This window comes from Pleurodeles waltl, chromosome 6 (assembly GCF_031143425.1).
Source record: "Pleurodeles waltl isolate 20211129_DDA chromosome 6, aPleWal1.hap1.20221129, whole genome shotgun sequence".
NCBI lineage: Eukaryota > Metazoa > Chordata > Amphibia > Caudata > Salamandridae > Pleurodeles > Pleurodeles waltl.
Genome location: NC_090445.1, coordinates 372,732,808 through 372,754,860, shown reverse-complemented (window position 1 = coordinate 372,754,860; position 22,053 = coordinate 372,732,808). Strand labels below are relative to the sequence as shown.

The 22,053-nt window shown below is 47.5% G+C and overlaps 1 protein-coding gene across 5 annotated transcripts in view; it reads right to left on the bottom strand.

The window, feature by feature from the left end:
- The window catches only part of RIPK3 (receptor interacting serine/threonine kinase 3), a 382,452-nt gene that overhangs the window by 116,039 nt on the left and 244,360 nt on the right, over positions 1-22,053 (bottom strand). For all 5 annotated transcript variants that reach the window (XM_069238291.1, XM_069238287.1, XM_069238289.1 and 2 more), the window contains one exon: positions 3,914-3,996. In XM_069238291.1, coding sequence (XP_069094392.1) covers positions 3,914-3,996 — 83 coding nt within the window. The remainder of the gene's footprint in view (positions 1-3,913; positions 3,997-22,053) is intronic.

Sequence of the window (22,053 nt, the reverse complement as noted above, 5' to 3'; positions counted from 1 at the left end):
CCGGTTTTCCGCTGCCCTGGGAAGCCATGGGGGATTCTGACAACCCATGCCGCCATCCTGTTCCTGGCGGTTCTCCCGCCAGGAACAGGATGGCGGTATGGGATGTCGTGGGGCCCCTGGGGGCCCCTGCAGTGCCCATGCCAATGGCATGGGCACTGCAGGGGCCCCATAAGAGGGCCCCACATTGTATTTCAGTGTCAATTCTGAGCCGGCGTCCTCGTGGGAAGGCTCTTTTGCACTGGGCTGGCGGGCGGCCTTTTGGCGGCCGCCCGCCAGCCCAGTGCAAAAGCCAGAATCACCGCAGCGGTCTTATGACCGCGGAGCGGTGTTCTGGAGGGGGGTACTCTGGCGGGCAGCCTCCGCCGCCCGTCAGGGTCAGAATGACCCCCATAGTCTCTTTGGTTCAGGAGCTGCAGTATATCATGCAGTATTACCATGCAGAATGACTTTCCTGTTTTTCGAATCCAGAATCGGTTGCCACTGCTTTGACTTCTTGTGAACCAAGCAGAAATGGGAATAGAAACCTCTTCCTTTCCAGGCTATAAGAACTCTCCCTATAGCTCATTTTTAGTATGGTTTTGACCTCCAACCTGAGGAGTTGCAGACATTTTTGCAAGTAGGTTTGGGGCGGGGTTGGAGGTGATTTCTGGATGAATTCTAATGTATGGCCGAACTGAACAAGGTCCAAGACCCATTGGTTGGTTGTTATTTCTTGCCAGCATTGAAGAGGATTGGATATTCTCCTCTGAGATGGTATTGAGAAAGTAGGTGAGCAGCCGGTGCCTGTAACTGGTCACTGATTGAGGCCGTTATCCCTCCCTTGCTGTCCCAATTTTCCCCTTGGAAGGGATTTATTATAGGCCGCTTGTGGTGGTTATCTTTGTTGATAAAAGGCACAAAACTGTTAAGAGGCTGATGAATGTGAGGAGTAGCGATACTGCTTGTAGTCTCCTCTATAGAAAGCAGTCCTCTCTCCCGAGCACCTTGAAAGGAATTTTTCTGAACTGTAGGGTCCCCATTGATTTCACTGTGTCAGTGTTTGTTTTGATGGCCTGGAGGGGATCATCCATGTGTTTTCCAAAAAGGGCTTTGTCATCGTAAGGAAAGTCTAAGATTTTATTTTGAACCTTTGGACTGAAGTGGGTGGGTTTGACTGACACTCCTGCCAGTTGTCAGAAACCAGTAGTGACAATGTCCATGGCCAAATCAATATTTTCAGATGATGCCTCTGCAAGATTTTCTTGTATTCAGCTTTTATGTCTTTGGGAAGTTTGTCTATGTATGGAGCCACATCGGGCCATCGCATCGTCCGAAAACCGCCAAAGATTTTGCCGCCCTTATTGTAATCGCCGACATTGAGGAAAATTGCTTTCCGTTGTTATCCAGGTGCATACCCTCTGTCTGGAGGTGCTGATATTGTTGCTGAAGGGTTTTTAGACCAGCACCAGCCACCTGTGTGATTACGGAATCTAGTTTGGGGAGCCCTATGAGACATGCAGAAGCATCTTTCGGGGCCTTGTACTTTGTATCCAAGCATGGTAACACAGTGGCAGCTGAGACTGGGACTTGCCTCACCTTTATGCCCTCATCCCAGATGTAATCAACATTGGAAAATCGACAATGAACATACCCCTAATGCTTTTTGAAAGGGTTCCTTAAAATCATAAAGAAAGCAGTCTGTCTGCTTTGTGGGCAAGGGAAGTTCGAAACTGCTTGCTGCTCTTTTGAGAAGGTTATGGAATCTCATATGTCCTCAGGGGGAGAATCCGCAGGAGGCGGTGTTGGAGATGATTAATCAAGTGTCAATTAAGGTAATATCAGTATTACTGGCCCAGCGGTTTCATAGAGTATGCCATGTTGTACACAGTTTGTATACCGCCGCATGCCTAACATAGCGGCATACTAGAAACTTCTTGACGTTGAGTATTTGTCTGTTGGTCGGAACGTTTCCAGTACGCCGCTATGTTAGGCATGCAGCAGTATACAAACTGTGTACTCTAAGATGCCCTCTGGGTGTATTTTACAATAAATTGCACACTGGCATCAGTGTGCATTTATTGTGCTGAGAAGTTTGATACCAAACTTCCCAGTTTTCAGTGAAGCCATTATGGAACTGTGGAGTTCATGTTTGACAAACTCCCAGACCATATACACTTATGGCTACCCTGCACTTACAATGTCTAAGGTTTTGCTTAGACAATGTAGGGGCACAGTGCTCATGCACATATGCCCTCACCTGTGGTATAGTGCAACCTGCCTTAGGGCTGTAAGGCTGCTAGAGGGGTGACTTACCTATGCCACAAGCAGTGTGAGGTTGGCATGGCACTCTGAGGGGAGTGCCATGTCGACTTAGTCATTTTCTCCCCACCAGCACACACAAGCTGTGAGGCAGTGTGCATGTGCTGAGTGAGGGGTCCCTAGGGTGGCATAAGACATGCGGCAGCCCTTAGAGACCTTCCCTGGCATTAGGGCCCTTGGTACCAGGGGTACCAGTTACAAGGTTCTTACCTGAGTGCCAGGGTTGTGCCAATTGTGGGGACAAAGGTTCAGTTTAGGGAAAGAACACTGGTGCTGGGGCCTGGTTAGCAGGGTCCCAGCACACTTTCAAGTCATAACTTAGCATCCACAAAGGCAAAAAGTCAGGGGGTAACCACGCCAAGGAGGCATTTCCTTACAACAGGTTTATGTAATTGCAGCCCTGATGAAGTCACAGGGTACACCCCTGACGAAACACGTGTTGGCGGCAAGTGACAAGTGATGATTGGGATTCACGGCTGGAAATCAAGATCCAAAGAATAAAAGACAAGAAAACTGACCTCAAATGGACTTTTTATTTGATGTGTGCCTTATACATTTAACAATAGTCTGCCATACTTGCATAACAACACAACCCGTCTCACATAGGCTACACTGCACTTTATATATCCTTTAAAAAAATGTAATCTAATGCTTAAGCATTCCCATATCTAACTCCTTTTCTTGTTTCAAATTCATGCATCACAACACACAGTAAGAGCATCAAAACACTTTAAGAGCACCACTCTGCCCCTCATCACGATACCAAAACTCTACCCACATAGGCAATAACCCACACCTACTCTCTTACAGTCATAGCACTCTCTCAGATCAACAAACTAACCACCCATAAGCCCTTTGGAGTCTAGTTAAGGGTTAAAGCACTATATAAATGCAACCACAATCCAATAATCCGTCACTTTTTCCCTTTAGAGGCTTTTGTGTCATTTTCTCACCCTTTATGTACCCTTTTTCTAGTGTGTTTGTGAAATTTCTTCAAAGTATTTGAGGAAAAGTTTTTTTTTGTCATTTTGGAAGTCTAAATGAGGTTTCACCAGCCTCGGGTCTTCTGAGTAACTTTCTCCATTATGATTTTCCTCCGAAATGAGTTACAGTCACTTAATATGCTCTCTCCTGGGCTTCAGTCTGTCATCTAGTCTGACCACTGGAAGTCACTGTTGTACTTCTGTCTCACTGGCTAGCTTCTTCCTCCATGAGCTTAGTTAGTGGAATATTCTTAACAGCCACTTGCTGTCATTGCTGCACCAAGGCCAATCTACTCTGGGTTTTCGCGGCCTGCAATAACACCACATTCCTGCACAGTGAAGTAATGTATCCACTCCCGGAATCTGTGTTTGACCTAGTGGTCGGAGATTAAAATCCCAGAGGTTCCATCAGCCTTTCTCGTTCCAAGGTTGACACAAAGAGTACCTCCAAGTTATGTAACAAATATCTGTTATGCGGCGCAAAGATGTCCCAAGGTGTGAAAGTGTGCTTCACAAATACACATTTTATGCCTCCAGTAGAGCTGGAGGAATTCAGAATGGTAGGTGGCAGCACAGGTAAAGCCAGAATAACAGGGAGAGGCAATGACACAGGTAACAGGGTCTTGACTTACCAGAATGTCTTGCACCTTTCTTACCGCAAAGGTGATCCCAGTCTTGTGAACAGTCCAAATGTTTTCTATGTCCATCGAACACTCTGTATGTTGAAGAAAGAAGACACCAGAAGACATGCTCAGTAAATCCAAAAATACAAAATGTGTACGAAAAGCAACACCATTGCAGACACCGGTATTGAACTTCTTCACTGAACTGAAGTAAATCAAGCTCTAAATGCACAACCAGAACATTATATATAAGCCAAGCAGGGCTGGATTGAGAGCCAAAAACCATCTTTGGCAAAGCAGGCAAACAAGCCTCAGGGGGTGGTTGCGAGGATGGTCTCCAAGACAATATTTGGAAAAACCTACTGGTAAAAGAAATGCATTTTACCAGAGAAGTCTTAATCATATGTTCGAATACTTTAAGGCCTGCCAGTATGCAAGAGCATTTTTGTTTTTTACAAGAGGAGATTCATATATGTGTGTGTACAAAGACTGACACTCTGATACACGCTGGTACCAAAAACAGACTGATTACCTGGTAAGGAAAATTTTACTTACCCATGAAGCATCTGTTTGTGGCATGTAGTGTTGTAGATTCACATGCTCTGCATACTCCTGCCATCTAGTGTTGGGTCCGGAGTGTTGCAAGTTATTTTTCTTCGAAGAAGCATTTTCGAGTCATGGGAGCGAGTGACTTCTTCTCGGTGATTCCGAGCATGGGCATTGACTTCTTTGTTAGACTGTTTTCCCGCAGGTAAGTGAGTAAAAGAGTGTAGAGGAAGTATAGAGAAAAAAATGTCCATGCAAATGTAATTATATATGTACAAGAATATACAAATATAAAGTAACTGAATGGCCACAGGCGTCCAGGGAGGAGAAGAGGGCGAATGTGAATCTACAGCACTACATGCCACGAACTGATGCTTAGTGGGCAAACAACATTTTTCGTTCAATGACGTGTGTGGCTGTATATACACATGCTCTGCTTAGACTGTAAAGCAGCCCTCCATAAAAGGAGTTGCTAGCCAGTGGGAATGGCAGTTGATTGGAAAAGTGTTGTCTGTCTTGTAGATACGCAGCTATACCTGAAAAATGTAAGCAAATGGAAGTCAAAGATAGATTTGCTTTCAGTAAGTGGAGCAAATAAATGTCTTGGACAGTAGCTTTAATGTGATTAATACGTTTGAGTTAGCCGAAGCATACAAAATATTTCCATTTTGCAGCATTACATGCTCTCATTGTGGATCTACGAGTTTCCCTGAGAATGTCCATATATTCCACAGGCAATCCTAAGTAACCAAGCTCTGACTTCAGGAGCCATATCGTGAGGTTGAGAGTCTTGGGTTCTGGATGTTTGATTTGTCCTCGATTTTGATTGAGGAGGTCTGGCCTGTTGGGGAGCTTCTCGTGGGGAACTACTGAGAAGTCCAGAAGTGTGGTTAACCATGACTGACACGCCCAAGTCGGAGCTACAAGGATCATGATGAGAGACATCTGCCTGATCCTTCGAACAGAAATGGAATGAGAGGGAGGGCAATCTGTGTTTTCTGCTGTGGGAAAAAGGTCTATCTGAGGAGTTCTCCACTTTGCGAAGTAAGTTTGACGGACTTTTGGGTGAAGTTCCCATTCGTGGACTTGTTGCTGCATACTACTGAGCAGGTCTGAAAAGTTGTTGTCCATCCCTGGGAGATACTCTTGCCATGAGGTGTATGTGGTGGTGGAGAGCCAATTTCCATATTATCTGAGAGAGTTGTCACAATTGGGATGACCGTGTCCATCCCCCCAGCCCCCATTTTTTAAAATAATACATGGGTGTCATGTTGTCAGTGTGGACAAAGACAACCTTGTGAGACAGGTGATGAAGAAAGACTGCCTGAAGCCCGAGGTAACTGATATGTTGGAACTGGTGACTGAGAACCCAGAGGCCCTGTACTGCAAGGTCTTGAAGGTGAGAGCCCCAGCTCATGAGTGATGCATCTGTGGTCAGAATGATCTGAGGAACATGGTCCAGAAACGGCCACCCTTTCGGCAGGTTTGTGGTGCTCCACCATTGCAGAGCACGGAGAGTATGGCGGTCTAACAACACTAGATCATCCAGGTGACCCCGTGACTGAGACCACTGACAAGACAGAAACTGCTGTAGGGGACGCATGTGGAGTCTGGCATGGGGAACAACAGCAATGCAGGACGCCATCATCCCTAACAGGTGCATGATAGTTCTGACTGCATTTGATTGAGTCTCCTGAAACAGGGGGAGAAGAGACTGAACACTCTGAACGCAGGCCGGGTTGGGGAATGCTTACCCCAACTCTGCAATGAGAATAGCTCCTAGATAGGGCTAAATCTGAAGAGGTTGTAGATGGCATTTGACAAAGTTGATTGTGAATCCCAGCGTGTGAAGCAGGTCCACTGTCATCTGAATGTGATATTGGCAGTGTCGTAGTGTGCTGACTCTGCTGAGCCAGTCGTCTAGATATGGAAACATGTATGTTTTGTCACAGGTATGTGCGGTGACTATTGCTAAGCACTTCAAGTCTCTGGGAGCAGTCATGACATCAAAAAGCAGGACTTTGAACTGGTAATATTTGCCTGCATCCACATATCTTAGGTATTTTTGGTGTACAAGGTGGATGGGGATATGGCAGTAGGCGTACTTTAGATCTAGGGAAGTCAAAGTCGCCTTGCTCTAGAAGCGGAATAACGTTTTGAAGAGTAACCATGTGAAAGTGTCTGAGAGAATGTAGTGATTTAATGGTCTGAGATCCAGAATAGGCCTGAGAGGCATCCCTTTTGGGTATGAGGAAGTATAGGGAGTATACTCCTTTTTCCTGGTGTTGTAATGGAACAGGCTCTATGGCCCCTTTGAGAAGAAGGGATTGTAGCTCTTGTTCGAGAAGGTTGAGATGCTCGTGGGATAGCCTGTGAGGGCGAGGGGGAATGTTTGGAGGTGTGGTAATAATCTCCAGACAGTAACCATGTTGGAAAATGGAAAGGACCCATTGGTCTCCCGACAGGTGTGGAGAGGGTGGTGGGGAGACATAGGTAGTTGCTGTTTGGATGTGGAGGAAGAGCTGCGGGTGGTGGTGCTCTTACCTCTGCCTCAGTTGTTATTGCCTCTATAGGCTCCCCTCAAGAAACTTCAAGAGTATGAGGTTGAAAGCTGTCTGGACTAGGGGGTAGAGACCTCTGAGGTTGTTGATTTGTAACCACCTCTAAATGTGGGGCGACAAAAAGTGCATCTTTGTAAGGAGGACTGAAGAACATCCATGGCTTTTCCAGTGTCTGCATCATTTTTTAACTTCTCAAGGGTGGAGTCCACTTGAGGGCCGTAAAGAGGCTCCTTGTCGAAGGGCATATTGAGCATCGCTTGCTGGACCTTTGGTTTGAAGCCAGAGCATCTAAGCCAGGCATGTCTCCTTACTAGTACACTTGTGTTTATACCACATGCAGTCATGTCTGCGGCATCCAGGGCACAGCAAATGAAATTATTAGAGATTGGTTGTCACTCTGCAACAATCTGTTGTCCTCTTTTGCGGTCCTCATCTGGAAGATATTGGAGGATCTCCACCATTTCACCCCTGTGAGCCTGATCGAATCTGGCTAGCAGGGCCTGTGAATTGGGGATGCGTGAATGATTGGCTGCCAGATAGCAGCATCCAGCTTTTTGCTCTTTTTGGGGGAGGAGAGTCTCCTGTGGCCGGACAATTGGCCCGCTTTCTTGAAGTGGAGGCCACTATGGAGTCTGGCAAGACCTGGGATCTGATATATAGTGGATCAGAGGGAGCAGGTTTATACTCTTTGTCTACTCTAGGGGTGATATCCCTAGAGCAGACTGGTTCTTTTAAAATGTCATCTGCATGATGAAGCATGCAAGGGAGCATGGGAAGGAACTGGATATCCCCACGTGTGGAGGTTAAGGTATCGAAAAGGAAGTCCTGCTCAATGGGGTCCCTGTGTAGCTCAACATTATGGAAGGCAGCTGCCTGAGCTACTATCTGCTGGTAGGATGTAGTACCTCTGGTGGGGAGGAACTTGTGGAATAAAAATATGGGTCTCTACTGATCATGGGATCGGGGTCAAATTTGTCCTATGGATCTGGGTCCTGCTGTGCCCCATCCAAATCTTCCACGAAAAATAAAAGGGAACCCTGAGGTGTCAGATCTCCTGCAGTAGGAGAAGCAGGTGAATGAAGAGGGGGGTGGAGGAGAAACAGGGATTAGAGGAGGTGGTGGACAAGGTGGATCAGGAGGAATAGGCAAAGGCTTGGGAGAAGTGGTGGTAGCCTTGTCCTTAGTGGCCTTCTTTGGAGGTGGAAAAGTGTCCAAAGCCTCTTGGAAGGACAGTTTCCTCTTGAACGGGAGAGCTGGGGAAGCAATAATTCGCCCTGTACCCTCCTGGACATGGAGTTGGTGCTGTGAAGTGTCCACAGTCTCCAAAACAGGCTCAACAGGTGATGGTGTATGTAGGAGGCTGGCTCAGTTTATGGTGTACACCTATGGTGTGGCATCCTATACTAAGACCAAGAAACCCTTAGTTATAGTGCTTTGGTGCCTAGGTAACCAAAGCTCTCTAGAGGTAGCCATGGAGAGCACGTCAAGCTTATCAGGAGATTAAAGCACTTACTATACCACAGTAGTCAGTCAGTGATTGTCACACATGAAAGAACCACACCAAGTGTTACAAGCATATACAATGTAATTGGGCTTGCATTTGCTTTAGTTAGAGCTATTGGCGTTGTAAATGCATAACTGGACTTTTCTTGCCACATAATGCCAGTGACCTTGCATATAACTAAAAGGCTAGAAGGTCTACTGAAATATTATTTCAAACAAGGCCCTTAAAACACAAACTACTCCCAGCTGTAAAACAAAAGTTCCCACACTAAGAGAGCTTCAAAAGACACTGAATGGTGTGAGGGGTTATTATTTTGGGGTCCCCACTAACCTAGTGTGGGCACCCAGAGATAATTTAGACAGAAAGAGCACGTCGTGCTGAGCGGTTTGTTGGTTGTCCCATTGTTGTAGGGCCACAACAGGCTGAGTAATGAGCAAAAATGTTTTGTAAAAGAAATGCCCCGGAAAGCATTATGGGAAGAGCTTCCCAAGTGCATTGAATATTGTATTATCTGCTCCCCCGCTGTGGTGAACATTTTGAAGGTGGTCCCACTGGTCTTAGGACCACCAAAGGCTTATTATGTTAACAGCAATAATGTTTTGTAAAAGGAATGCCCTGCAAAGCATTATGGGACGAGTTTCTGTGTGCAGTGAATATTGTAGTATCTTTGCTTTAATGCTCAGAACAGCCCTTAGAGGACACCACTATAAAAATAACATTTGTAAGAAACATGGTCAAGTAAGCATATAGTTAACCCCTAGAGGGCATAACCACATGAAAAGAGAATGGCAGAAAGTAATGCAGTGTAACCATATATTTAGCCCCTAGAGGGCATGTGCCTTATACGTTTTCAGGCCTAGCTTGCCTACAGCAATACTATCACAAACCAGGCCCTAGAACACAAACTACTCCCAGCTTTAAAACAAACCTTCCAGCCATGAGAGCACTTACAAAGACACTGAATGATGGGAGGGATAATTTTTTTGGGGTCCCCACTGACCTTGTGTGGGGACCCAGAGATGACCTACACAGAAAGAGCGCATTGTGCTGAACGGTTTGTTGGTGGTCCCATCATTGTAGGGTCACCACTGGCTGCATTATGAGCAAACAATGTTTGGGGCGAGTTTCCTAAGTGCAGTGAATATTGTATTATCTGCTCTCCCGCTGTGGAAGGAGAGTCGCATTGAGGATTGCTGTGTTTTTTACCAAAGCATTTATCAATTACAGGAGATTTTTGAAAGCCATGGAGCGCGAAGGGGAGAGGTAAAGACAAAATTGAAATTATTCAGATTAAGTAACGGTGTAAACAATGTAATGAGGGCTCCAATGCCGCTGATCGAGTTTGCGCTGTGAGCGCCATGGAGCATGATGCAAAGGGGAGAGACAAAAGAAAAAAGTCGTTTGCCCACACTGAAGTATATTGGCAATTGTAAAATAATCCATGCAACAGGGTGAGTCTGCAAGGCGTAACAAAAAAGCCTCAAGGCAGGACAAACGTAAGCATTTACAAAGGATATCAAGGAATTTTTTTAAGGCAAGCCCAGGAACGAATTAAAGCGATGGGCATGGTTAAAGCCCACAGATAGATAACAACAGCTCTGAAAACCGGTGACTGCCCACTGCTATGTTCGACATAAAAATTAAATATTCTTTATTTCAACACTAATACTATATTAACATTGGCCAATGACACCTCAATGTTTTGGAAGCTTATTTCTAATGACAGTGGTGATCTTCGGTCACAGCCTGGCAGCTCGATCCTTTCTGCAACATGGGTAAAACATTTCGGGTCACTTTATGCAGGGGCGGATGCTCTAAATCCTAGGGAATTGGCCGGGAACAGAAAATCTGACCTACCTCCAATCCAATTTACCTTAGCACAAACTAAGGCAGCAATAACCTCTTTGAAGTGGGGAAAGGCCCCGGGTCTTGATAAAATTCCTGGCGATCTTTATAAATCAAACCCTGACGATTGGGCCCCCTATTTGAATTTGGTTTGTAATGCGGTCGCCGCAGGAGCACCCATTCCATGGACATGGAAGGGAGCCGAGATAGTTCCTCGTTTTAAAAAAGGTAGTCCTAGTGATCTCTCTAATTATCGCCCGATTTGTTTACTCGATAACCTTCAAAAACTTTTCGCACAACAGATCTTGTTCCATCTAGACGAGTGGATTATAGAGAACGGGGCTATCTCGGATCTTCAGGCAGGGTTCAGACCTGCGGTTAGCACAATAGATCAGGTTTTGAGGTTTTTAGCAATCAAATGGAAGACAGTGGATGTTGGAGGTGGGAACCTATATGTGGCCTTTTTCGATCTAAGAGCGGCCTTTGATCTGGTACCTAGGAATAAACTCTGGTTGACATTAATGAGCATGGGTGTCCCCAAAGGCCTACTAAATTTAATAGTCCGACTTCATTAAAGTACTTTTGCCCAAATTAGGTGTGGCAAAGACGGTGAATTAACCAATCCAGTTGCTATTGAAAGAGGAGTTAGGCAAGGCTGTGTCCTAGCACCTACCCTCTTTCTCTTATATATAAATAATTGCATCAAATATTTCACTAATTGTAACAACGACTCACCTAAATTGGCAGGCAAAAAGATTCCAGGTCTGGTATATGCGGACGATACCATCTTACTAGCTAAAACACCTAAGGGATTGCAAAATTTGGCAGACCAATTCTGTTTGTATTGCAGAGACTCTGACCTGGAAGTTAATGTCAGGAAAACCAAGCTTATGATATATAGCTCACGGAAAACAAAAATAAAAGTGACCATCTCAATGAACTCCATCCCCCTGGAAAGGTTTGCTGAGTATGATTACCTGGGGACCAGATTAATGGATTCGGGTAGCTGGGATGTGGCCATTAGAAAAGGGGGTCTCACTATATGCCAAAGAGGGGGGGCCTTAGGACGTGAAGCAAGAAGCGTGGTTAGCCCACCTCTGAAACCTATCTTTGGAATATATAAAGTTCATATCCGAGGTGCTGCATTGTATGGGGCAGAGCTATGGGGTTTCCATAGGCAGTTGGACACCTTACAAATTAAGGAGAATCATTTTGTCAGATATATAACCAAGTTGGGAAAGGGTACGCCAATTATCCCCCTCAGACTCGATCTTGGAATAAACAGCATTAAAGATATAGCAGGCTTGAAACCTCTCTTATATTGGATCCGCCTATGGAAAAAGGAAGAACTGGCACCCTTTCGAGAGGCTATTAAAGATCTCACAAAAACTCAGTGTAACTGGAGAAAGGTCAGCTGGTTGAGGGAGATGAAAACGGCCTGGGACAAACTGTCTCTCCCTCATTTTTGGGAGAGGCTGGAGTTGATCCCCACTAATGCCACCTCATTAGCTAAACAAAGGTACTGGGAGAAGGCTAACAAGGCGATTCTCCATAGTAACGGGGTGGGAAGATTAACATCTGAGTTCCTGATGGCCAAACAAGAACCAAGGTCTGAGCAATTCTTGGATCTAGCCATACCCGCATACTCACGTGCCCTATTTTTTCAGTTTGGATATGGAACCTTACCAGTCAATAGTTTCACCGCTCGTTGGCTGAAGAATAGATCAGAGGCTAATAAGTGTTCAAACTGTAACATATGTGAGGAATCAATTGAACACCTTCTGTTTTTCTGCCCTTTATACAAGAATCCAAGGGAAAAATGGATTATCCCTCTGTGTAAAGCCCTGCAATTACATGATCGAGCCAATGCTTATAGAATATGTAAATATGATTTGTCTACCCTGGTTGTAAGTGCTGTAACCAAGTTCCTGACAGCAGCTTGGTCTATTCGTTGCAGGGCTATTATAGCGTCAGATTTTTAATACTGGGACAAACAGCAGGAACTTTGGGGAACCATAGATGGGCATTTCCTTGGGAAGGTTCTCTCCTCACTCATTGTTTTTATTTTGAGGTTTTAGATAGGCTATTTTAAACTTAAATCATATTGTAATTTATAGTGTTAATATTATGATAACAGATAGCATTTGCACTTCGGTTTGCCAGTGCCTGAATAGTTTTTATGTCATTAATATACTCCATCTTAAACAATCATGAAAGGGAACTTAATAATGTACATGAGGAGACTGCAGAAATGAGTCTAAAATCTTTCTTTTTCTCCTTATGTACAGTTGCATGTCTGATTGCTTTAACTGGTCTATACTTGGACCGAACAAAGAGAATTACCATAGTGCGCCATTTTAAGGAAGCCGTCTGGCGTATAATTTTTCCAAACTGCTTTGTAGTGTATTTAAAGCAAAGCACTTTGCATTTTATTCTATTCTGCTATTTATGCTTTTAACCCATGGTGGAGCACCATGAGCTAAATTCATGGGTAGAAACTATATACTAATAAAGTGGTACAAAAATGGAGGTGCCCAACCAAGTTAAGAGTGTTAGAATCCCAGGGACTGAGAGTAGGAAGCTGGCTCTGTATATACTTTATCGAGGTAAGTACAAGATTTACAGTTCCAGTCTCTGGGGTTAGGATGTCCACAGGTTGGGGTTCGAGTTAACCCTAAACACCCACCACACGGGACCGGCCGGGTGCAGAGGTCAAAGTTACTGCAAGATTTAAAATGGGCTCCTATGGCGACTGGGGTGCTCGGTATTGGCTCTGCCAGCAGGTAAGTACCCGCGTCTTCGGAGGGCATACCTGGGGGGTTTAAGTGAGCACTGCTCGGGCCACAGGTCAGCACCAAACACAAATCCTCAGAGGCTCAGGGGCAGCCGGGTGCAGGAGACAAACTCAGCATCGGGCTTCCAATGCTTTTGAATAGGGGCACCTTGGGGGTCAAAAGTACGCTGCAGGCTGGGTCCAGGAGGTCAGTTTAGGAAAACCACAGGCTGGAGGAGGTCTGCCTGATGAACGTTGCTGCACCGGAGGTCAGATTCCCCAAGGCCAGGGGGCTGCAGGTGCAGGGGTACCTTTTGGCATTGGGAATCTTTGTCCTGTTTTTTCGTGGTCGAAGGAGTGGGGGGTGGTGGGGGGGGGTGGGGTCCTCCGGATTTAGGCTGCAGGCATTGTTGTGTTGGCCAAGAGGGATGAAACCAGGGTAGACACAAGGTCAGAATCGCCTGGAGACCTGCTCTGAACTGGTGGGCTACCTTGATAAGGGCTGTGGGCGTCTGTTACAGAGTGGGCAGGACTTGCGGATCCAGGGCAGTTCTGGAGTCCTTTGCTGGAGTTTCTTTGTGGACAGGGCCGCTGTCCTCGGGAGATCTTGGTCCTCTGGTGGGAAGGCAGTCCTCTTGGGGTTTGAAAGAGGTCACTGGTCCTGCAGGATGCATTGCCTTTTTGTAGCAGGGGCTTCAGAAGCTGTAGACAGGCCGGTAGGCCTGGGACCAAATCAGTTTGAAGGAGGGGCAATGTGGAAACTGCAATCTTATCTGCTGGTAGTCAGCTTAGCAGTCCTTCTTCTTTATTCTTGTCGTCTTCTTGAGGTTGCCAGACATCTGACGAGCTAGGTTTAGGGGAGCCCTTAAATCCTGGTTACAGGGGTCAGAGGGCAGTAGCCAATGGCCACTGTCCCAGAGGGTGACTACACCCTTCTGGTGTCCTCTCCCTTTGGGGAGGGGAACACAGACCTAACCCTATAGGTCCCTGTTCTCCAAACCAAGATGCAGAATTCTGAAGGGAGGGGGTCACTTCAGCTCTGGACACCTTAGGGGTGGTCCTAGCTGGAGTGGTCGCTCATCCGTGTTTTTCCTAATTTCCCACCTCACTTGCAGCCAAAATTGGGGCTTTGCCCGGGGGGCAGGCTTTTCCACTAGCTAGATTGCCCTGGGGCACTGTAACAAGAGGCCTGAGCCTTTGAGGCTCACCTCCAGGTGTTACAGTTCCTGCAAGGGGGAGGTGTGAAGCAACTCCACTCAGTGCAGGCTTTGTTTCTGACCCCATGTGGTCAGAAACCTCTCTGGAAATGGCAGGCTGGCATAGACCGGTTACTCCAGCACTGGAAGGTTGGCTAAAATACAGGGGGAATCCCTAAGATGACCTCTGGGTGCATTTTTCAATAAATCCAACACTGGAATCAGTGTGGGTTTATCGTGCTGAGAAGTTTCATACCAAACTTCTAAGACTTCAGTGAAACCATCATGGAGCTGTAAAGTTATAATTGACAAACTCCCAGCCCATGTACTCACTATGGACACACTGCACTTACAATGTCCAAGAATGGACTTAGAGACTGTAGGGGCATATTGCTCATGCAGATATGCCCTCACCTGTGACGTAGTGCACCCTGCCTTGGGGCTGTAAGGCCTGCTTGAGGGATGACTTACCTATGCCACAGGCAGTCGTTTGTGGGTATGGCACCCTGAGCGGGGTGCCATGTCGACTTTGTTTTTTTCTCTCCACCAACACACACAAGCTGCAATGTGCATGTGCTTGGTGAGGGTTACCCCAGGGTGGCATAATACATGATGCAGCCTTTGGTGACCTTTCCTGGCCACAGCACCCTTGGTACGTGGGTACCCTTTACAAGGGACTTAACTGTGTGACAGGGGTGTGCCAATTGTGGAAAAGAACGCTGGTGCTGGGGTCTGGTTTGCAGGATCCCAGCACACACTCAGTCAAGTCAGCATCAATATCAGGCAAAAGGAAGGGGGGTAACCATGCCAAAAAGGGCACTTTCCTACACTGGGGGAGTAAGAAATTATCAAGGTAAGTACTAGAAATCCCACAGGCGCATGGGTGCAGAGCCAGGTGTCCTACAGGACTACACAGCACCGTAGCAGTTGGATTTTTATGGATTCAGGGCCTTTCTCAGTGGACCCCAAGAAAAGCAGTTGGCACAAAGAAGGTTTGATACGTGGGACAGCAGGATCCACCAGATGGTCGTTGTCATCTTGAGGTGCCTGCAGATGCAGGGGAGTGACTCCTTTACTGCAAGGGAGATTCCTTCGTGCTTCTTGGATGCAAAGAAAGTCCTTGTGACCCTGAAGGATGCACAGCCACAGATGTTGCAAAAATCTGGCAGGAGCTGGAGGAACAATGTGGCAGTGGGAGTCCTCCCAAATGGATATAGTCTAGTTTGAGTTCCTAAGACAGACCAGCAGCGGTTCCGGAGGCCAGGAGCAGAAGAGTCCTGCAGAGATATTCTGCTGTAGAGTCTTGCTCGACAAATCTGAGGACCCACCCTTTGGGGAGCCATTAAGTAATCCTAAAAGGGGGTTGGTCACTCTCTGCAGTCACCAACCTATCGGAGGGGGTCAGGGAAATCATCTACCTGGCCTAACCAGTCAGATGCTCCCAGGGGTCTCTGCACATCTTGTTTCCAAGACAGCAGAATCAACCAGCCACCTGGCAGAGCTATGCGCACCTCCCTAGGGGAGGAGCAGGAGAGGGGGTTGGTCACTTCCCTGTCCTTTATGTGGTTTCACACCAGAACAGGAACCGGGGGTTCCTGCACTGGTGCAAACCCAGTTTATGCAAGGAGGGCACCAAATGGGCTCTTCAAAGCAGTCTGGTGGTGCTCAGAGGCCACCCCAGCGCACAGACACCCATTTCAAAGGGAGAGGTGGTCACACCCCTCTCTAACAGGAAATCCTCTGTTCTGCTTTCCCCTGCTCGAGTTAAGCTTACCAGCAGGAGTGCAGAACAGTGTCTAGGGTCTGCAGCAGCGCAGGCTGGCATGCAGACCCTGCAAGGCTGTACAGGCAGAACTGGGGGATCATCTTAGCAACCCCCAGATGGCATGGTATCATGCATCTAGCACTGGAATCGGTGTAGTTGCATGATTCCAACATGCTTGATACCAAACCTGCCTAGGTTCGGAGAAGCCATTATGTAGTTGGACCACTCATGTTGACCACTGTCCGCTACATACCTTAAGAGGGCTTCCTTGCACTTACAAAGCCCAGGAAATGGAGTCTGGTGTTCGTAGGGGTACCTCTGCTCATGCAGGGGTACTCTCACATTCAGGACCACGCACCCTGCCCTTGGGCTGAAGGGCCTACCAAAGGGGTGACTTAGAGTGTCCAAGTGCAGTGATGACGATATGAGGCAAGCCTTATATCTAAAGTGAAAGATGCATGCACCATTTTACGCAGGCTGCAATGGCAGGCCTGCAGACACAGTTTGCATGGGCTCCCATGGGTGGCATAATACATGCTGCAGCCCATGGGAGACCCCTAGTGTACCTATGCCTTGGGTACCCAAGTACCACATACTAGGGACTTACGAGGGGGCACCAGTATGCCAACTTAGAGGAGAGAGCACAGACATTGAGGTCCTGATTAACAGTCTAAACATACTGACACCAGGCAAAAAGTGGGGGTAACTACGTCCGAAAGATGCTACTTTCCTACAGCGTAGCTGAAAGCTCGCTGGCGTCTTTGTGCTCCACATGTCCTGACTCTCTTGTTTTCTGCATCAACAGTTTCCGTCGGTGTCCTTTTGCCTTCACTGAAGCAGCAGTGAAGGCTGGTTTGCTCGGAGCTGAAGTGCTCAGTGCTGAAGTCTGGATTGAGATGGCTTGGACCGAGGAGCTGGAGGTCGATGCCAAAGACAGTGTTGTGGTTTGGCCATTTTCAGAGCTGAGTCTTGTGTGCCATCACCAACCGACAAGCTCTTTGGTCCTGAAAGTTTTTCTTTGACCGGAAGGATTTCCAGGCATCACAGGTAGCTTCCTGGAGATTGGGGGAGAGGCACAAGTTACACACCACATGTTTGTCGGTGTGGGTGAATTTCAATTGACACAATGGACAGAAATGAAACAGCGTCCGTTCCATTAGCTCTACATATTCTTCGGTGCTGGGTTATGATATAGGCCCAAAAAGGGCGAGGTTGCCTAAGAGGGCACGCAGTCAGTGTCCGGACCGACAAGTGGAAATTAATGCAAAGATGAAAATACGCAATTGAGAAAAACAATACCTTTGATAAAGGGAAGACGAAAGGAAAGTTTTGAACCAGCGAGAGTCGAAAGACTGAGCGAAGACACATACATCCGAACCCGAAGGTGGAGAGAAAAAAAATCTAACAAAGGACTCGATGACCATGCGTAGTATCACTGGGAAGGAGGAGTCACTCTGCAGAGCATGTGCATCTACAGTCACACATGCCAATGAACATATTAGTAAAACACAAGAAGCAGTGCTAAGGCTATCCGACACAACATGTCCTTCTGGAAAATAAATACAAATTGAAAATTCTTTGCTAGAAGAAGTAACAGGAGTTGCGCAAAGGCATAGTGCCCATTGGTGTTCCCGTGCCAGTTAGAAAACTAAATAAGATAAAGGATGCCATCACATGCCAAAATACACAATACAAATAGGCTGATGCTGCTTACTATACCAAATAGACTGGGCATTAGGCCAGAGGGCTCTTTACTCTGCCAGGAGAAAGCTCAGGGTGCCAGGGTACTACTCAATATGATGGAAATGGTTCAAGATACTTTCCTGCAGGGTCAGACCTCTGAATAAGTTATGCATTATGTCACATATATTGCCATAATGAGTATCTCATGTTGCCATAGGCAATGTGATGGAGACAATGCCATGCCATTTTACATATAGCTGTAGAATGTATATGCTGCCATGGTAGTTTCTACAACAATAACCAGTTTGTAAAACACCATTGTTTGAAGCTGGCTATCTATGTAGTGCACCAGTGTATGGGGGCACTATGCAGATAGTCCAGGCAACCCTTGCTGGTTTACAGGGTTACAAATCACAATCCCAAAAGCTCTCTTTTGTTGTTGTGTGGGTGAAGAAGTAGCCGTATCAGGAGGTAGTGCTAAGCATGTGTTGTACACACAGAAGCAATAAATTTGGCACACACTCAAGAAGGAACTCGAGACCAATTGTTAGAAAAATAGATATTTTGTTTACATTATGTTTCAACACCTGAATATTGTTGCAATAATTAATACTGGTACAGTTTGGAAGCGAATAGTCAAAATACTTACAGTGCCTTTAAAGCAGTAATGCAAACCTATGGAGACAAACACAGGTATCACATACGGGCATTCAACAGCGACTTACAGGACCAGTCTTCAAGAGGTAAGGTAAGTATGGGGCACTGTCCAAGGCAGCACCAGCAGGTCACCTCAGGGATCTCTGGGATGTTCGGGTACAAAGGTGCTTTGCGACTTCCGTGCCCTGACAATTTTAATGGGAAACAGTCCTGAGGAAAAGAAGCTGCATTTGAGGACTTAGGGGGCCAGTCCAACTGAACCAACAGGGTAGCTCAAGTCTTGCAATGCTCAGGGACGTAGGGACATCATTGGTTCTCTTCTCCTGGCATTGGGTGTTTGTCACCAGAGATGGCTCAGGTAGAATGGGCAGGCCCAAAGAAGCTCCAGGCCTTGTTGGGGAGTCAACAGCTGAGGAACTCAGGCTGGGCTCATGTCCTGGAGGGCTTGGGGACTACGCTGGCACTGTTGTCCCACTTCGACTCTGGCTCGGTTGCAGTGATGCGGTCTGATGTCAGGTTTTAGGCTGTCTGGAGTCCTCAAGGTTCATTTTTGGTGCAGGGAAGTAGCTCCACTACTCCACAGGAGATCATGGTACTTTTTAGAAGTGCAGGCAGTTCACTCAGGCTTCTGGGGGCACAACAACTGCAAGACAAAAAGACTTTGGCGCAATGGTCGAGGACTGCAGGCAGGCTGGCAGGGTCAGGGAAGAGGCAGTAGCTGCTCCTCTGTTCTTGTTTTTTCATACTAAAGGCAGTAAGGCCTTTGAAGCCCCTGGCCTTGGTATGCAGATCTGCTAGCCATCCGACTGGAGTGGGTGACAGGATCAGAAACCTGTCTGGTGGAGGCAGGCTGGTTGAGACCATTCTGCCAACACACTAAGAGACTAGTTGAGTTCATGGGGCACCTCTAAAGTGCCCTCTGGGTCCATGTCATAATAAATCCAAGGCTGACACCGTCCTAGATTCATCAAGATGAAGTGTTTGATACCAAACACCATAGGGTTCAGTGAAGCGATTATGTGACTGGGTCACTCGTGTTGATGAGTGGCCAGCACATACCTTAAGATGGCTTCCCTGTTCACTTGCAATGTCAAGCAATGGGGCTGGACATCACAGGGGAATATCTGCTTGTGCAGATATGTCCACGCATCAAATATAATGCGCCCTACCTTAGGGCTCCCATGCCAGCTGTAGGGGTGACTTACATATATTTGATAGTATCATGGCAATCAGTGGATGAGTCATGTCAAGTTTTTAACTGGCTTGCACCAGGGGCAGCTGTGCGCATCTGGTTTTTAGGGCACAATAGGTGCTACAGCCCTTAGGAACCCTCTCCTCTACCCAGGCCCTACACAGGTAGAGAAGTGTGCTGATTGCAAACAATGTTACCTGTGTACCAGTGAGGGGGTGACCACGTCAAAAAGGCACTTTCCTACAACCATATTCAAAATATTTTCTACAGCATTCCCTAGATTAAAAAAACATTGTGAAAAATGTTGCGATTAATCCAAAATAAATAACGTAGTGGTGCTTAGTTTCACTGGAGTGGCGGAGTATCCCCTTCAACATAGGCAGGCATTGACATGCCTTAGTGATGGTGGAGATTGTTCAGAAGAGAAAATCATGTTTGATGGGATCTTTGTATATGGGCACCTGATGATATGCTGCTGCCCTAGCAAGGATTTCTTGAAAAGATGCTGGACCATCTGGGGTGATGGGTAGAGGTCTGGGTCAGTATCCCCTGGGTGATCAATATCATAACTGTCCCAAGGTCCTGTGGGCTGTTGATCTGCATCACCCGCCCCCCTTTTTGATTCTCAGAGTAGGACTGTGGCGAGCACTGTGGTGTAATGTCCCCTATATCGCTATGTGATTGGTGTGTGGAAGGGGATGATGGTGCAAAGGTGGGTGAAGAAGGTGGTTGAGGGGATGGAGTAGAAGGCAGAGGAGGCTGCAGAGTACTGGTTGCAATGTCCTTCTTCCTCTTGGGAGGCACGGGCAAGTCAATAGCCTCTTCGAAAGATAGTTGGCGTAGTTGGCGCATTGATGGTATGGGCGCGGGCTGCACTGCTTTTGCTAAAATCCAACATATGAGAGGCTGTAAATGCTGTTTTTTCTGTTTAGGATCGAGCCTCCCCTGCATAGTTTGGAGGATTGGTTCTGGAGCCTATGTTGATGCAAGTATGGAGGGCTTTTGTTTCGCTACAGAGGTGCTTGGAGCCGAAGCGGTCGAGGCCAGGGTGCTCAGAGCTGATGAGGCAGACTGTCAGCTCAGTGCAGAGATTGGTCGGCTCAGGCTTTGCTTTTGGTGCTGAACTTGAGGGCGGGGCATCCTTAGCGGATGGTCAGAGTCTACCACGGCCTGTTGCCAGTGGTGGCTTGCGAGTTGTAGTTTCGGTTGGAACCGAATGTCTCTTGGTTGACTGGACAAGGACATGGGTATTTACTACACTATGGGGCTCATTCTGAGCCCGGCGGGCGGCGGGAGCCGCCCGCCTGGAGGGAGCCGCCAAATGGCCGCTCCGCGGTTGAAAGACCGCGGAGGCCATTCTGGCTTTCCCGCTGGGCTGGCGGGCGACCGCCAGAGGGCCGCCCGCCAGCCCAGCGGGAAACCCCTCCCCACGAGGAAGCCGGCTCCGAATGGAGCCGGCGGAGTGGGTATGTGCGACGGGTGCAGTGGCACCCGTCGCGTATTTCAGTGTCTGCAAAGCAGACACTGAAATACAAAGTGGGGCCCTCTTACGGGGGCCCCTGCAGTGCCCATGCCATTGGCATGGGCACTGCAGGGGCCCCCAGGGGCCCCACGACACCCCTCACCGCCATCCTGTTCCTGGCGGTCGGAGCCGCCAGGAACAGGATGGCGGTGAGGGGGTCGGAATCCCCCATGGCAGCGCAGCAAGCTGCGCTGCCATGGGGGATTCCCAGGGCAGCGGAAAACCGGCGGGAGACCGCCGGTTTTCCTTGTCTGACCGCGGCCAAACCGCCGCGGTCAGAATGCCCTGCGGGGCACCGCCAGCCTGTTGGCGGTGCTCCCGCATCCCCGGCCCCGGCGGTCCTTGACCGCCGGGGTCGGAATGACCCCCTATGTCTAGAAGGAAGGTCCTCCACCTGAAGACTGATCCCAAAATCAGAGTCGGAACCAGAGTCCTTAAAGGGAAAGGGCCTCTTCCTCAGCTGTTAAGGCCTTGTGCAGTTCTTCCCCTCCGACATTTTGTTGGCCGAAGATGTCAGGTGTCTCCTCAAGATCTATACGCTGCATTTCTTTACACCGCGCTCGACGGTCCCACAAAGTTTTCTTCGATCAAAAGGATTGACTGGCCTCACTGTCCTCTTTGTTATGGTTAGGAGACAGGCATAGGTTGCAAATCTGGTGGAGGTTGGTATGCAGGTATTTAGTGTGGCATCTGGGACAGAAGCAAAATGGAGTCTGTTCCATTTGCAGTGCATCACTGGTCGAAACCAATGAGGTGAGAAAAGTCTTGAATGGTCAAGACCCGAAGGCTGCGACCAGAGCACATCAAATCGACGGCCAATGGTTTTCTCCTTTTTTCAAAGGCGATGGAAAATATCAACTAGTATAAAGGTAAACAACGAACAGAAGGGAGCCTTAAACAGTCTC